The sequence below is a fragment of the Homarus americanus genome, unplaced genomic scaffold (genome assembly GCF_018991925.1).
Source record: "Homarus americanus isolate GMGI-L3 unplaced genomic scaffold, GMGI_Hamer_2.0 scaffold59495, whole genome shotgun sequence".
Classification (NCBI taxonomy): domain Eukaryota; kingdom Metazoa; phylum Arthropoda; class Malacostraca; order Decapoda; family Nephropidae; genus Homarus; species Homarus americanus.
The window spans coordinates 1,108,740-1,126,920 of record NW_024732415.1 but is presented as its reverse complement, the minus strand read 5'-3'; the positions used below and the strand labels follow the sequence as shown (position 1 = coordinate 1,126,920).

At 39.5% G+C, this 18,181-nt stretch overlaps 2 protein-coding genes across 10 annotated transcripts in view; one reads left to right on the top strand and one right to left on the bottom strand.

Moving 5' to 3' along the window:
* Positions 1-15,263, bottom strand: part of LOC121868546 (transmembrane protein 268-like) — a 40,988-nt gene extending 25,725 nt beyond the window's left edge. For 3 of the 9 annotated variants that reach the window (XR_006089419.1, XM_042369268.1, XM_042369266.1), the window contains exon 1: positions 7,402-7,741. The gene's annotated coding sequence lies outside the window, so the exon portion shown is untranslated. Of the gene's footprint in view, positions 1-7,401; positions 7,743-15,145 lie in introns of those variants that run through there. The other 6 variants (XM_042369269.1, XM_042369270.1, XM_042369267.1 and 3 more) reach the window with 4 other exon arrangements.
* A 225-nt stretch (positions 15,264-15,488) lies between these two features.
* On the top strand, positions 15,489-17,957 carry LOC121868545 (COP9 signalosome complex subunit 8-like). The gene is made up of 4 exons (XM_042369261.1): positions 15,489-15,579; positions 16,108-16,178; positions 16,434-16,612; positions 16,965-17,957. The coding sequence occupies exons 1-4, from the start codon at positions 15,523-15,525 to the stop codon at positions 17,213-17,215; spliced, it is 558 nt and encodes a 185-aa protein (XP_042225195.1). The 5' UTR covers positions 15,489-15,522; the 3' UTR covers positions 17,216-17,957.
* Positions 17,958-18,181: the final 224 nt, after the last annotated feature.

Here is an 18,181-nt window from a genome sequence, read left to right as displayed (position 1 = left end):
TATATCTCTCTCACCTACAGTAGCTTTAACCCAATCGAGCCTTACCTAACCTAACCTTACCCAGAATTTCGATATGCAAATTTAGTTCCGGGTTATATAATGAGTATGCCCTTTTGTACCTTTCAATGTGCTGTTGACAATTCTATTTCAGGGATTCTGTACAAACATCCAACAATAGTCCTGCTGTCATCCACGCTCCTCACTCCACGGACACACTCACACACGGACACACTCACACACACACACACACACACACACACACACACACACACACAAACAGACACACATGGTCACGACAATACCCACCATCAACCACAGTCCAGGCCCGAGCTGTATTAACCACGAGACACTGATCTGGCAGGTGCCCAGTAAGCAAGGTAAATAGATGAGACGGTGCCAGATGGAGGAGGAAGAGGTGGGGGGTGACGACACAGGTATGGCCAAAGGGACTACCGACCTCCCACAACGCATATTCTTTACACAACTAAGACCATACAAGTAAATATTATCTATAACTTTCATATATAGTTAATAACCCCTTCAAACTGACTGTCAAATTCATCTTTTAAATTATCTCTTAATTGACAAATATAACGACAAGGTGATTTTTTATGTGATTGCAGTTGGTATTTATTTTTATTGTTTATTCTGACGGATAAAAATCAGGTGATAATCAGACATTTTGTAAAATTCATCAAAGGTTTTAACATTCTGGCTATAATCCCTATACACATTTCTAACAGATCTATTACTATTCATCAATATAGTTTGACCTAAATTAATCATTATAAACGCCGAAAAAAACAGTAATGCAGTCGTCGATATGGCAACACTACTCCCATAGCAACCATCAGCCAATCAATTTCCCCAATTTGTCACGGTTGCTAAGGACGCCAAAAGTGGGCGGAGATTTGTCTGCACGGGAATCAAAACAGAGAGGAATGGAGTGTGCATCCGTGTGTGATCAGTACTGGCCAGACTCCAATCATCCACAAAAAAATAGTAAACTATCCCATTCAGAGTAGTACAGAGGCTCAAGGATTTAAGTAATACGCTAATTTATATTTTTCTTTTAGGATAGACCAAGTGTTTTTTACCCAGATGCCGTGAAGACCTCGCTGTCGTTATGTAGGTCAAACCAAGTGACATCTGAGAGTTGACATTACGAATATTGAGGTCACTTGTAAGACGAATTTTACATTACTAAGGTTTCACGTTATAATTACCAGAGGGCGCCACTGCTGCAGGTACCGTGGGTGTCTGTCTGTCTGTCTGTCTGGTGTTGAGGTGTTAAGCTGACCTACTTTTAAAACAGAAACCCGTAGAAATCCCGCGAAAACATGTTAAACCCCGTTAAAACACATTAAACCCCGCGAAAACACATTAAAACCCGCGAAAACACAAAAACCCGTTAAAACGCACATTAAAATGCGAAAAAACGGGAAAACGCGCACGAAAAAACAGTGTATTCTCGCACGGCAAAAGAATCAATAGAAATGCCTACCCGTATATCATTACACAGTGACCCAACCTACTTAACACAACTTAAACATTCACCCATCACCCACCTACACTCACTCATCCATCCCCACCTATACACATCCACCCACCAACCCACCCTACCCCATCTACCTTCCCACCCATCTACAAAGTTCATTGGCCTACACTCCCTTCCTTCAGCATATACCCCTAAGAGGTCACTGCCCCCCCACCCTCATAATCATATATAAACAGATATAATAAGTCACTAGATGTCTGGCACGCGCGCGCGCGCACACACACACGCGCACACACACACGCGCGCACACACACACACACACACCCTCCACCACCAGTATTAACATCGTGTCACTATTATAATTCACGAGACAACAGCTGCTCTACATTGTCACTATCTCAGTGGTAATGGCCGGAGGTGTACGGTCAGGAGTCCTACCACCTAGATGATGATGATGATGATGATGATGATGATGATGATGATGATGATGATGGTGGTGATGACGACGATGATAATGGTGATGAACAAATAATAATAATACTCTTACTACAACTACTACTCATAATAACAACAATAATAATAAACCCCACAGATAGTTCAAACACCTCTCTTTCATACAGAGAGAGAGAGAGAGAGAGAGAGAGAGAGAGAAAGAGAGAAACTACCATAACACACACCATGCACTTGTAACTAGAAAATTATGACATCTTAAATAAAGTATAAGTACATACACACACTTGTGGGTCGTAAGTATTAAGTGTTTTGTTGTTGTAGTAGCAAGAGATGTGGTTAGGTTAGGTTTGGGTTGGGTCAAGTTGGGTTAGATTATAGTACGTTATGAGAGAGACAGACAGACGAGACATATAGACAGACAGACAGACATATAGACAGACAGACAGACAGACATTCAAGACACCACTAATCTGATCAACGTCATGACCCCAAATTAGACAAGTGGGACAGGGAGAAGTGGCAGCCACCTCCCCCTGTCATCCTGCCAAAGTGGCAGCGACCTCCCCCTGTCATCCTGCCACTATCTATAAGGGGGGACACTGCAGGGGGTGAGCCTAAGGGGGAGAGAGAGAGAGATATTAGTGTGCGCTCTCTCTCTCTCTCTCTCTCTAATTACTATGAAGGTGAGGATGGTGCCAACATTATTTGCACACCTGTTCAATAATACCCACAGGGACATGTCTTCCTCCCTCCTCCATCCTTATGTCTTCTCTCCCTCTTCCTTCCTTCCCCCCACCTCTCCCTCCCTCCTCCATCTGTCCACCCCCTTCCCTTCACCTCATCTCCTCCCTCCCATCTCCATTCTTCCCCCAGCCCTAAATTTTATCTCCATCCTCTTTCCTTCCCTCCTCCCACCTCTCCTTCTCTCCCTCCTTCCTCCACTTTCTCTTACGGTACTAGGTCAGTCAACCTCGCCAGCACACCCACCCTCACCCCTCTCTTCCTTACTCATCTCCCCAAGCTGTAAACACACACACACCCAAAGTGTTTATGAAATCAGTGAACAATCTAATCGTCTTGTCTAAAACACTTTATTTACTCTCGACCAGCTGTTAATATGAAGGGCTTGTGCGTCGTTAATTAGAAAACGTTTTTATGGGTACAGTAAATCATGTTTATCTCGTGTGTGTGTGTGTGTGTGTGTGTGTGTGTGTGTGTGTGTGTGTAAGTTAGATATACATACAAACACACATAAGAGGAGGCCACGCCCACATTTCCGCCATTCACGTATACTACAACACACCTAAAGCCCTCCCCCCAATCCCAGTTTCAATGTGTCCAATCCCAGTTTCAAGGCCTCTAATCCCAACGTCGAGGCTTCCAATCGTACCTCCGGGAATCCCAAAACATATCCGCGAATTTTAACACGAAATTTCAGGTCTGGTCTCACATCCGGGAATTAGTTCAGCCCCATGCAGCACTTCAAACCGTGAGGACACAACTCCCACCCACCCACCCACATATCAATCCACACATCCACTCTTCCACCAAACGACTTGCTCATCCACCCACCAAACATCCCACTCACCCACCAACCAACCAACCAACCAACCCATCCTTCCACCCACTAAACCTAACCTAACAACGATAGATATTGGCGTGAGAGAAGAGAGAGATGTCACGAGATATATTGTGACATGACAGTATAATGACGTCACGTGATGAAGATTGACATGACAGATGAAAGGTTTACGCCATTCGGTGGGTCATATCGAGGGTATTGAATGAGGGAACGATACTAGTTTGATACGTGTGTGTTTGTGTATAAACAGCGTCACAAACACACAAACCTCCCACATAGTTAAAGGCGACAGGGGTCACTGAACTAACACACTCAGTCAACAAACCAACAGCTAGGCAGCAAGCGACCCACTTAAACTTGAGTTAAGGCTATCACAACAGTGTCTTATGACCCCTCCCTCCCCCACTACACAGATCAACTTTACACCCAAAACAAACCAATCATTGTGACAACCAGCCAAATGAAAGGTTAAAAATTAGAAAGAAAAGAAAGATAAATAAAACAGAAAAACAAAAATAAGAAAACAGAGAGAGAAAGATATCACATGACGAACATACAAGGTCGAGGGTCCAGGGTATTATTGAAACATGAAACACATCAGACGTCATTCAAGTTTATACCTTCCTGACGCAACTAAACTGCGTCTTGGATATTCACGTTGCCTGAGCTAGGGGAGGTGGTGATGGAGGAGGGGGCAGTGGTGGTGTTGGAGGAGCGGAAGAGGAGGCAGTAGTGGTGGAGGTAAAGGAGGGGTAGTGTTGGAGGAGATAGTGATGGAGGTAGTATGTCTGTACCGTACGTGTGTCACATACCAAGACAACCAAATATACCTGTAGGAAGAACTGAACAACACGTAATTAGTACACAGGTGATCTGATTACGTCACATGATCAATTACTCTCACTCGTGTTTACAACCTTGTCAACTATGTAACTCGTCACCCATGTCACTCACTGTCAATTACGTAACTCAGCATTGGTTACGTCACTCATCGATGTAACTCTTAAATCTCTCAAACAAATGCAATAAGAAAGTTATTTACACTCAAATATATAATAACTATTCTCACCAACAAACGATATAGAAACACCAGAATAAACACAGCCATTATACCTCCATGAATATTCTCACCGTGAGGCTGGCTGGCACGGCTATCCCGTCTATCCTCACCCAACAAGACGATTAGATGCGTGCACACACTCACAGGCTCCAATCACCTTGACGCGTGATCTCCCTGCCTCCCCTACGAACATATTTCATATTCCTTTCCTCTCTCAAACACACAAACACACGCTAATGGATACACCTTAACATCTACAAATACCCTACACATTTATTTGTTGAACGTTCAATAACATCAACTCTCAACGGACACGACCTACATAATTGCATCGTGTCACTATTTAGATCCGTTTACCCCATTACGATACCATTTTCTATGAGCAAGAGGTTATTAGGCAGTGTCCGCATTCACTGGGTTCATCTGGGCTAATTTTGTTATCTAACTGGTATTAAGAGTTACGTATCTAGTTCAAGTACCATTTACAGTGATGTTTTTAATGTTAGTTTTGCATTTTATTTGACCAATTTAAACCTTGGTGTAACTTTAACATATTTATGCAAGTTATATTCGCAATGTTATTCCAATCTCACGCGAGCAATCGGATGCATTCTAAAGTATTTAATTACGCTCCAACTTCATTTTAAAATAAATACGGTGCTTAATACTCTAAAAACATATATTTACTACAAAAACACACTAAAACACGTTATGTCTGCCACAGGAGCAAAACTGAGAGAGAAGTGTTTTGTATATAACCCGTAAATAGAGATTTGTCTTCGGGCGTAATGAAAAGCGGTAATGGATGATGCTGGAGTATGTGAACGAAACAGCTGAAGTTGTCTGGGGCGGATGGCTATTAATCATTCAGGGAAGTCGTCATACAAGTTTACACTGTATATAGGCTTGCAGGTGGAGTAACAATGATAAACAATAAAACGATCCAACCAAGGTTAGCCCAACAAAGCCGTCATCATTATTACCACAAAAGGTCTATTGACTCATATTCAATGGAAGGGACGGACACACACATATACAACATAGAAATACAAATTAATTAACAACAACCAAGAAAGGAAATATCATGTAAGAACTTGTGGGAGAATCCATCTTTTGTGTTGTAACTTTAAGTGAGTCATTTATATGCGTTCTCACACCTCGTTAACAAATACGAGCTGAGTATACCTTAGAAGAAAAATAAAAAATCTCGTAACTCAAAGCGAGGCAATTTAAACACGTTCTCGCATCTCGTCTGGGTATTAATATTAAATAAGAACCTTTGATAATCTTAAGCTAACGAAGAGATATTGAGAACTTCCACCCCCTCCTATTTTATGTACTACTTCCGTGTATCGCCCGGGAAACAATGAAATGCCAGCGGACGGTGACCCCCAAGCCATGAGACCAGGAATACCCACTATGAGACTTCAATCAAACTCATTCCCAAGCCAGAGCAGGACAAGCCAGGACCCCCAAAGAGAATTTAACCTCAAGCCAAGCCAGGTACACCCACACAATGATTCAACCGATACCAACCCAACTAAAACCAAGCCAGACCCCCTACCCCCCGTACGAACAAAGCCCTCAAAGGCGTCCAACATAAACACACACACACACAATAACAAACTTCCTGAACTGCATTATAACAACGATCGAGTCTGATTATTACACCACTACCACAGGTAAGCTGTATTATAACACTGCAGCGAACGTCGAACATAATAATGAAAACTGCTTGATTATAGAGAGAGAGACGGGAAAAGATTAGGTTCTACCTGTCCTGAGTCCAAGGATTAAACAGACAGACAAATAGACAGACAGACATCTCTTCGCCTCAGTAACCACAGGTGGTGTTATCAGGTAATAAGCTAGACCACAAACACACCTAACAATGGATGGGATTTCCTGTGTAAACGCTTCCTGTGTATTCATAGTAAGAGAGGTGTATGCATGTACGTGCGTATGAATATGTATGTAGGAGAGTTGTTTGAACTCTCTGGTAATATTAATTCTCGCTAACACACCACCTAACTCATAACACATCACCTTACGCCACACCCTTCGCCACACCTCACAACACACACCACCTAACTCATAACACATCACCTCACGCCACACCCTTCGCCACACCACCTCACTCACTTCACCACCAGTCAAGGAAGTCGACATTTTAAAACCCGTTAAAAACACGACCAACTGTACCATAAAGTGACCTCCACGTATAGATCAAGGGGTGAGGGGGGGAAGTGACAAGGGCAAGGAAAAGTGAAAAGGGCAAGGGAAAGTGACAAGGGTAGGAAGTGACAAGGACAGGGGTAAGTGACAAGGGCAGGAGGAGGAGCACACTGGTACGCATGGCTACTAATTTCTAAAGCTCACCCGTAGATTAGCCCCCATACTTTATTTTACCTGTAGATTAGTCCCCCCCCTATCTTATTCCACCTGATATAATTAGTCCCCTTAGTTATTTTACCTGATGATCAAACCACACCAACGCTACCTGGGGGTTAGATTAGGTAAGGTTAGGTTGCGTTAGGTTAGACTAGGTTAGGTTACGTTAGCATTAGGTTAGACTACGTTAGCGTTAGGTTAGACTAGGTTAGGTTACGTTAGCATTAGGTTAGACTACGTTAGCGTTAGGTTAGACTAGGTTAGGTTACGTTAGCATTAGGTTAGACTACGTTAGCGTTAGGTTAGACTAGGTTAGGTTACGTTAGACTAGGTTAGGTTACGTTAGTGTTACGTTAGACTAGGTTAGGGAGTTACAATATCTACCTTTACCTTATATTAAAACCAAATGAAACTCACCTTCAGGTATTGTGAAACGAGTCCGCTAAATTCTATCTTCCGTTGAGTCTAAATCCAAGTCAGCTGTTCATTAGTGTAGTAGGAAAAAATCCACAACACAACCTGTTCCCCCTTCTTCAAATTCCTTTTCACTCTCTAGGTATATAAATCATTCATGGTTATAACCCTAAAAGGGGAATTTTAATGTTTAATATATATTTTCTAACTGTATTAAAATATATATATATAGACTGCACCTTTTAGTTCATATGGGTACTAGGGAACGATTGGATAAGTTGACTGGAGTTGAGAGAACACAGGTGCACACCCAACGAGAGCCGAGACTACACTGAGGCGACTGACTGAGGTGAGGTGGGAGTGGTGTGGACTGTGGAGTAAGAGAGAGAGGGAGCCAACCACTTACCCCTACGTCTCCTCCTGCCTCCCCACAAGCGACTAGTCTCAAACCTTGTAAACACACCGGCTGGCTGAGACGGTCACATCCACCACCTGTCTGCCACCACCTGCCAACCAACCAACCGATAAAACTTTACCGCACTTAACGATTCATTTTAATTCAACACCACAGTCTGCCATAACTCACACACACAAGCAAATAATACCAACATAAACAAACATGCACAAACAAACATCAACACGCATACCCTGCACATAAACAAACAAACAAACACATGCAAGTCAACGTCTCCTGGGTACTAAAACACACACTCCAATTACAATGTACTTAAAGGCGATGAGAGGGAGAGAGAGGGGGGAGACAGAGAGGGGATAAGGTCTGGGGAGAGGGGGTGTGAAGAAGGAAGAATGGAAGGGGGTTAATGAATAATAGTGGGTGTGAAGAAGGGAGGGGAGACGGAGGGAGGGAGGGAAGGAAGGGGAGAGTTCAAGTTCAGTTGGTCACCTTCACTCCCTCCACCAGCAAAACCCCTCAAGCCAGTCTAGTTTAACAATGTAGGTCGCCTGCCTAAGTCTGTCGGTTATAGAAATATGCATATGTTTGCCGTAAAAAAATATATACTATTAGTATCAGGGTTGACACATCATGCAGGGCGACAGGATATGGCGTCCCAGTTATGTGTCCTTCATACAGTGTAACAATGTCAAGGGCTGGTCTCATATTCACCTATATAACATTATTTACAAATACAAGAACAAGTACACCTTTTGGGCATTCGGTAAAGTACAGAAACTCAACCATCCAAACGTTAACCCAACCTAACCCCTCCTAGATAGCGTAAAGGTGTTTAATCATCAGGTGAAATAAACTGGGAGGCTAATCTTCAGGTGATCCATAGTGAGCGTTGTTTTTCATGATAAATTACATCCGAATAACATAAAAATAAAAGACAACCAACTGATCAAACTGGGTAGAAAATAGAGACGTGAGTGTTGTGGTTACCGCAGGTGAAACAAAAATGTGAACAAAAGTACCACGCCTGCGCAACTCACCGCTCGAGAACCAAAAAAAAAAACTTTGGTAAACAATGTCCTGGTATTTGAAAATTAATGGATAATTCTATTTTGGACAGGATAATGAACACTTGATAAATGAAACAAATTATCTGTGTAATTTATCATTGTTTCCCCATTAATAAAAAGTACACGTCACATATAATGCCCAGAAAGATGGATTTTTAAATTATTCTCGAGTCCCGCGTTCACAAACATCATCATACTAGGAAAAGTGAGACGCTTCCATGACCAACTCCTAACATTTTGACGACATTTATACGTTACTTAACTGAGCCTCTCGTCGATGTGTTTACGAAGGAGAGTTTGAAAGGTTACCAGTAAGTTGACGCTAATAGACTCATACCAGTTGTACAGTTAAGTTGATCATCGTCCATTTGAAGACGCTTATGATAATCCACCTAAATTCAGTTGCTCCCGTTTCATTATACACTATTTGTTTTTGTCTGTAAATCCTGAAGGTAAACTAGATACTTATTAAAGGTGATATTTATCCTCAACAAATATCCAAGTCGAACCGGACCCTAACGTTTATGTGGTGTAGTGGGCAAGACTCGAGAAACATATTAATTACTACAGTATTATCAAGGTTCCTGAACACTATAAATAATTACTTTAACACCTGTATTTGCTCATTCAGAAAAGATGTGTTCAAATTATTACTGATATTAGTGTTTACCTGAAAGATGTTAATTACTTGTTTTCGTTAAGGCATTGTTAAGATATTTTATAGTTTACGTAAATTATAGAATTACATTTTAAAACATTATGCATATACATAATAAGCAGTACATATTCCACGCTAAATAATCTTCGAGTTAAATACCAGTTTATACCGAAATACAGTTACTGTTTCCACTTTCTCATTTTTACGAGCGTAAGTAAATAAGGTACACTTCTTGATTCTTCCCAATGCTAAGGTGTGACGAGCATATAAAACTACTAGCATTTGGGAAAAGCCTTCACCCAGCAGAGAATTTACAAAGGGTGACGATGGAGCAATAGAAATGGCCTTTATCCAACAGTAGACTGACACAGGCTGCTGCTGCTACTGATGATGAGGGCAATATATCGAGAACTCATCCTAGCCTGAAATGACTAGGCTTCCGGCTAGCCATAGGAAGCCTAGTTCCATCAAGTCTGGCTCGCTTGCCTCCAGATTATTCATTATCACTATTTATCATGTTTGGGGGAAATGGACTGTTATTCACTATCTATTTATTTATCTATGTACCTTATTTTTATCCACAGTTGGTTGTGAGGGAGAATTGTGAGTATGAATTGAGGAAAGATTATGAGTACGGGGGGAGGAGATGAATGGTTAGGAGTACGGCTTGTGAGTCAGCAGGAAGAGGCAGGTGGGCGTGTGAGCAGGACAGGTGTGGTGCAATTATCGGCTCCTCGGAGGTTTGCGAATCTTATTGAAGGATGTGTGTGTGGGGGGGGGGGATATTTTCCCCTCCCCACGTCCCTTTCCAACTGTAATTCTCCTCCAAGTGACTATGTACAGTAGATAATTCCTCTAACTGGTCACTCTAAGTTACGACACAATGATGACAAATATGGTACCATGATTGCATTGAGACTACACTACTCCCCCCATCCCCTTCACTCTCTATTCACCCCTTACCCTCCCTCACCCCTACCTTCCCTCACCCCCTCCACCCCTCACATGATGCAAACTTTCACTAAAAAGACCCCAGCAAGGTCAACCAGTAGTGAGCTGACGTGTGACTGGTATACCCAACCACCTGCGTACCAGACACACAAACACACACACAATGGGAGTAACATACACACGTCATACATACATAGAAACAGATAGACACACGTCCACACAGACATAAAACAGCATTAGGAAGCATTCATACAATCGCAGCCTGAGACAAAGAACAGGACATTACTGGCATACACCCTGATAATACAGCTATCAAACAATAAGCCTCACTGATAAGACAAAGTTCGTGTGGAGGCGTGACAATCATTCACCTTAAAAATAAACAAATAAAGAGCGGAAGCCGGGATGAATCACCTTAAGATTAGATAAACTTAAGACTACGTGGGGGTTATTATTATTATTATTATTATTATTATTATTATTATTATTATTATTATCATTATTATTATTATTATTACATTTTCGCCCCCCAGGCCCCGATGTGGGTCAGTGACTTGTGCCTGGGTGGGCTAATTCCCGTAAACAAAAAGTAAGCCAGGGTGTTCAATGTTCAGGTAATATCAAAACCATTACCTCTGTTACGGAACGCGTGTATGACTTTACCCATATTTCTCTTTTAAACTTAATAATTACCTTTTTATTGCAATATCTACAGTAGTATAATAACAAACTGGGCCCATGAATATCACAAGCTGTGTTATTGAGGTCATGATCCTACGCCTGGCAGCGAATATAATTATAATAATACATATATGAAAAATAAATAACACGGAAAAATCTGATCAGTTAATTATAATATTTAGGCTGAGGAACGCTACCCAAAATTAACTAGAATATATGCAATAAAAGTGTCCGAAGGGGTTCACTAATATCCAAGTAAATATTATCACAGTTAAGTTTTGTTAAGGAGACGTGACAGTATGCATGCCAACTTTATTTTATTTGGTTGGCAATTGCCCCTCCCTCCCTCCTTCCCCTCACACACACACGAATGCAAAACACGTCAAAAATACAAATATTATATATTACTGTATTACGACCTACATTTGACCACCGAAGGTTGTCTGTGGCGACGCAACGTTGTGTGTGTGTTTGTATGGAGAATACCAATATCCAGATGTCTACAGAATATCAATTGTCCTAATCCTCGCTTTAGTAACTCAGGATAAAAACAATGGAAGCTACTCTTTATCAAACTCAACTGAGATCTACATGTCACATCCGGTAAAAAAATAAAAAATAAAAATCCATACAAACCATGAACAGATTTACGGCAGGAGGGGAGGATGTACGTGTGTTTGGTCATCAATGGAGGGGAACAGCGTATCCACCTCCTCCCAGCCGACACGTATCTCCTAGCATTGTATTTGCCGAATACACTGGACTATCACAACATTGTTGGCGTTGTGTTTTTTCTTCTCAGATATAAGCAATAATTACTAATATATTCACTCACAGACCGAAGAAACCAATCGTCAGCATATTTGGCGTATCGTTAATTACATGTGGTATTCCTTACACTCGCCCCTCACCCTGTGACCCTGATTTACGCAACAACACTCGTGGGTGCTGAGGTGTTAACAGGTTCGTTTAGGTAACGGTAACGTAACTCTTAACATGAATTTAAAATTAATCGTTATGTGAGGAAACGATTGTAATTCAAGTTAAGGAAGCTATGAGGGTTATCAGTACAGAGAGGTCTGAGAAACTTTAAATCTGGATGGGGAATAAACTTTAAAGCTGGGCTGGGAATATCTTATCCTGTTGTGAAATCTTGGAATAACCTGCCAGAGAATGTTGTGACAGCACTAACTGTGAGCTGCTCTAAGTCTAGACTTGACCAACACTGGCACATGCCCAAGTATGTGCATACAAAGTCCTGTACATGCCAACAGTGTGTCAAAGAGAACTGACCCATGTCCGCCCGGCTAGGAAACTGACAAGTGTTGAACTTGAAGAGGATAAAGTTGTCTCCTTTTTTTCCCGATATATGAATCCTGACATACATAAGGTACATGAGAACAATAGGTATGGAGTTCTCACACATGTGGCAGGTATGGTCGAGGGGCAGTGTGCGTGAGATGGTGACACGTTATCACTGGCTGGGAGGGAGACAACCATGCGTGGTGGCCGCCAAGCCTCAACGCCCTGATAACCCGCCCCATAAAGCGATACCTCCCAAGTAATTGGGGAAGTGACATCAGATAAGTGCCACATCACAGGAAGCTGGCATCAATACCGACATACTTTAATAACATACTACCACACTATTAATTCATATTGAGTTGAAACTTGGACATAAATGGGGTGGATCCAAGATTTCACCATAAAAGCTACTGAGCATACAATCTATACCGTAACTAACATCAATATAATGTTTTTTCCTAATCAAAAGAAAAAATTAGTTCACCTGATGATTAGCCCCCAGCTTAATTTACCTGTGGAAGTTTGGTTAGGTTTAAGTTAGAAAGAGGAAGGCCAGGTTAGATTAAGGTATGTTATGTTAGATAAAAGTAGGTTAAGTTAGAATAGGGTAGGTCAGCCTAACTTTGTCAGGTTAGATTAGGATAGGTCAAGTTTGATTAGGATAGGTTATGTTATATTAGGGTAAGTCAGGTTAGATTAGGGTAATTTAAGTTAGATTAGGGTAACTTAAGTTAGGATGGGGTAAAACAAGTTAGAATGGGGGCAAGTCGGGTTAGATTGGGTTAAGTCAAGTTAGATTAGGGTAGATGTGATATATTTGATTAGCAAGCATTAGGATGGCCAATCTTAGGTAAAATACTGGGGACTAATCTTCAAGTGATCTAAAAACTATAGGAAAGGATAGGTTAGGTTAGGTGAGGACCCATAGACAGACCATTTACATATCAACCTACAATGTTAACCACACCTGCCTCGTCTGTGTGGCTTCATACATGAGAAAGATATTACGACAAAGATAATAATTAAACCTGATATGCAAACTCCAGCATCTAACCTTATCATCTTGGATATATATATATAACCACAAGGAAAGAAGCAAAGTTCCCTCCAGCATCTGAGTACCTAGATATCAGTGATTTACTTGCATAAATTGGATATATATGTTCACTACTACCATTATGTGGATATGAACTGAATGTAAACAATGCAGCTGACACCTACCGTTGCATTAGTGGATGTAGACATTGTGAAATATAAACGGTACCTTCGTGATTTCAATATACCGTACAGGTTTCAACGTATCCGAGGTCTTTCATTAAAATGCATTAGGGATTACAGATGCATTGGGGGATTATTGTACATACATTGTGCATTGGGGATTCCACTCAGTGTATGTTATGAATGATGCTCCATAATACATCATAGATACTATATTATCGATTATATTTATTACAGTACTGTTTATGTTATGGAGCATAATCATTATACCGTATATTATTTTTATAATTAAATGAAGCTATGAATTATAATCACAGTACTGTATAATTGCACAATAAATACTAATTATTATAGAAAAACAATTATATATTAACTAGAGACTACAGTATAATCAAAATGTTATGGATGCTCATCATTATATTTTAGAAATCTTAATCATCAAATGTTAATGATTCCAAATATTACAGAGTTCTGACAGCAAAATCCAAACACCATCTATACCTAACCTTTAAATAAATCACTCTAACACTAACTTACTCTAAAAAAACCTAACATTAACCTAACTCTAGCTTCACACTAACCTTACCCCCAAGATAGCATTAGGGTAATTACCGGTAATCATCAGGTGAAATAAGCTAGAGGGCTAAACTTCAGGTAATCTAAATTATGCTTTCTAGAGTTAATAATGATTCAGTACTATATTTATTTCATGACAAGCATTGAGAAAATAATGGAACTGCTAAGGAGATTTTATATATATGCATTTATGGTCAGATTCTATGATAATATCAAGCGTTGTATAGTTTTTTCTGCAATAAAAATTGAAAAGGTTAAGGAGACGGTTGCACTTTATTTCCTGATAATTCTGAATGAGAGGTTTATAAACTTATTTGATTAATTCATAAAATGCAAATTTGATGGAAGAGTGAATAAATTACATGGATAAACTTACAAAAATAATGTTGAAAGGTTAGGTTAGGTTAATTTAAGTTAGGTTAGGGGTAAAGATTCGTTTTATGCCATAACAGGAATTCAATAACCTAAATAAATTCTTTAGTATTAACCTTCCTCCCCCTTAGCCTATTTCACCTTGAGATTAACACACCCCAATGTTAACATAATCTAACCTACCTTCAGGAAACCTAACCTGAACCACTCACAGGAAACAGTAAATTTTTTTAAACCCTATTAGAAGTTGACCTTGGTAGCCTCCTGCTTGATACTGGGTAATTATATTTAAATCCAGTTAATCTTGAACTACAACGACCAATAGGTTATAATAGTAGACACCATCAATCAGTGACGAATACAATGATCATAAATTATACACATAAACATGAGCTGACAGTTGACACACACACACACTTGGCCCTTCAAACATCTTCCTGTAATTTACCTCATTTAACAGATTAATATTCAATAAAAACAACATAAATGTATCCCCAGACTTACCTTTGAGTATTATAATATTGACAATAATAGCAGGGAGGTATGGAAGGCTTGTAATGGACGGAAACAGTTGCACTTCAGGTAACTCGTATACTAATGAACAGGTGAGTAAACAATAAGTGACACCAGTGATTCACAATAAGGGATCCGATCTTAAGTTATTGTCTACAGTGAAATAATTATGTAGTTATTTCTATGCTATATTTGAAAGAGAGTATAATTATTATTTATTGGTGTGAAATAATATAAATTTTATATATATTTAATAGTTTTAGTTTTAGTTAATACTCTTATCTTGTGTATATATAAAGGTTTAGAATATAAGATCCAATAGTTTATGCTTAACCTTATGGTCCATGAGGGAGGCATCACTGTAAACAATGGCTGAGGTGAACTACAACAACATTGGTGAAGAACTCGAAAAACAAGAGTTAGATGTAAGTGATTTATATCTAACATGATATATGATGGTGTATGACCCACTGTGGTGATATTGTTTGAAGAAATAAACTTAATGAATAGTTTGATAGAGAGAGGAAGGTTGATTGGAGATTTGTTTCAGCTTTACGTCTTTCTGGTTCACCAAAAATACGAAAACTATCTAGAATGATTTATATAAGTGGAATAAATCGATATAGCGTTAGTTAACCTCTGTGTATGTATTACTGACTTGAAATTAATCTTACACAATTATGGAATATTAGGGTTGTTTTTATTTAACATAAGAATAGAGGAAACTGCAACGGATCTGTTGGCCCATACTAGGCAGCCCCATTTACACCCAATACCTATCATTCGTATATCCGCCTAACCTATATTTGAAGCTATCCAGCGTGTTTGAGTAACTTGTTCCACTACTTTATTTCCATACCAGCGATTACCCATCTCGAGCGTAAGTCCAAATTTGTCTAATATAAAACACTAATACTGAAAACAATGTCTATTACTTGTATTTTCTCTTACAGGCTCCTAATGGGGTTCCTCCAGCACATGTATACGAACAGCTTCTCACAATCTATCTGCTACAGAATGATTTGTAAGTCCACTTGGCACTAATAAATGCTTATCTGGTTGGCCAAAGCAAAAAGGAACAGCTATCATAACCCCAAATAAGAAAATAAGTTGAATTACTGAATTATTTTAATTTCGGGGATTTGTCGAAGAGTTGTTAAAGTGACGATAAGTCCCTTGGTCAGTCAGTAGAAATTCTTTATGTCAGTTGATCAAATTGTCATAGGTATTATCATTATAATTCCTTTAGTCCCTTTACCAGTCTGTATTAATCTTCTAGAACTGGAGCCAAATTCCTGTGGAAGCGTATCCCGTCCAGTACTAAGAGCGCCACGCCAGAACTAGCCCGGATATGGCAAGTTGGTCAGCATCTATGGCAGCGTGACCTACCTGCTGTTTATGCCGCCCTAAAACGAGAATGGTCGCCTACGGTCAAGGATATCATGAAAGCTGTGCAAGGTAGGATTTTTTTTTCCAGTATATAGAAAGAGAATATTTACTTGTTTGGGATTGACAAGCTTGTTGAATTGTCAGACCACAAGTTTATTTTTAACGAGCCAATTAAACTGTGACTTACAGTTGCTCAAACATTATACCAATTCAGGATTCCTTGTTCCTCAGATGCATAATATTTACAAACGTTGAAGATTTATAGAAAGTAAAAGGCAGAGAGAGACTTTTGGCAGATAGATTTTCAGTAAAATCATCATACAGTACTAGTTTACATTGATTTAAAACTTACAGTATAGACAATGAAGGTATACATTACACATAGACAGATTTTAATAAAGGTTATCATGATATATTTCAGATCACGTGCGTCAGAGAGCGGTTGAACTTGTCGGGCGAGCATACACGTCCATCAGCGCTGACGACTTTGCTCAGTTGGTCGGTATGAGTGTCGACGAGGCAGTGGTAGCGGCGAAAGGACACGGCTGGGGATACGACGAGCCCACACGTATGATCCTGCCCATGCCACAAGCCCCACAGCCTCACACCCCTACGCCTTCAGAAGAACAACTACGCAGACTCGCAGATTACGTTTCCTTCCTGGAAAATTAACTTATAAATAAAGGATTAAAAACATTGCTTTATTGAATTCTTTTGTTATTTATCGTCACATTTTGATATAATGTTTTGCCAAAGAATTATATTATCCAATAGTACACTGATCACCGATTAATGTTTTGTATCTCATTCCTTGATTATGTTTTTCTTGTTTGCAATAAACAGCTGTGTAACATTAAAGAATTAAATTTACGAGATTTAAATACCAGATTGTTGATGAATATGTTTGTGCTTTGCCTTCAAGTTTTTTTCTTCAGTGTGATATACAGTGCACTAGAAAGTTCTTTTTAATGTACAAATAAGATGAGCCATTTTCTTATTTAACCAACTGATAAAATTGACCAGCACAGCAATCACTGAGCTGGTTAAAATAGTTCCTGGGAAGAGAACTTATCTGTTAACTGATACAACACCTTCAGCTTAATTTAAAGATTTAGCATAAATGATTCATTACTTCATTCATATTTGCTATACGTTGTCCTGTTGAAGATTTATAGTAATGTTACCCCCCCCTGCTAACTAAACATGTACTGTACTCAGCTACTACTCACAATATTGAATTTAATCGTGAACTTTGAATTCATTACCAGTTTAATGTCGAGTTCTGAAGTGTTTATAGTATATCTGATAAACAAGCCATTTTATAATTAAAGAGGAATTGGCACATTAAGAGATATCAAGGAAAATACTGTTACTGTAAATAAACTTATCTGAATTAAACATAGAAAGTATTGGAGATTAAATTATTTTTATCCTATTGTGTTTTTTGGGGGAATGTGAACTCGATAAAGATATATGGTTAGGAGAGTGAATAAAATTGTATATCTTTATTATCCCAAATTTAGTTAAATTTTATTAATGCAGACTCCTTTATCCACACAATTGCCAGTACTCTACTGTAGTAACTTTATACAGGTAGTTTAAGATGCCATCACTTGGCAATTAAACTTAAAGTTACAG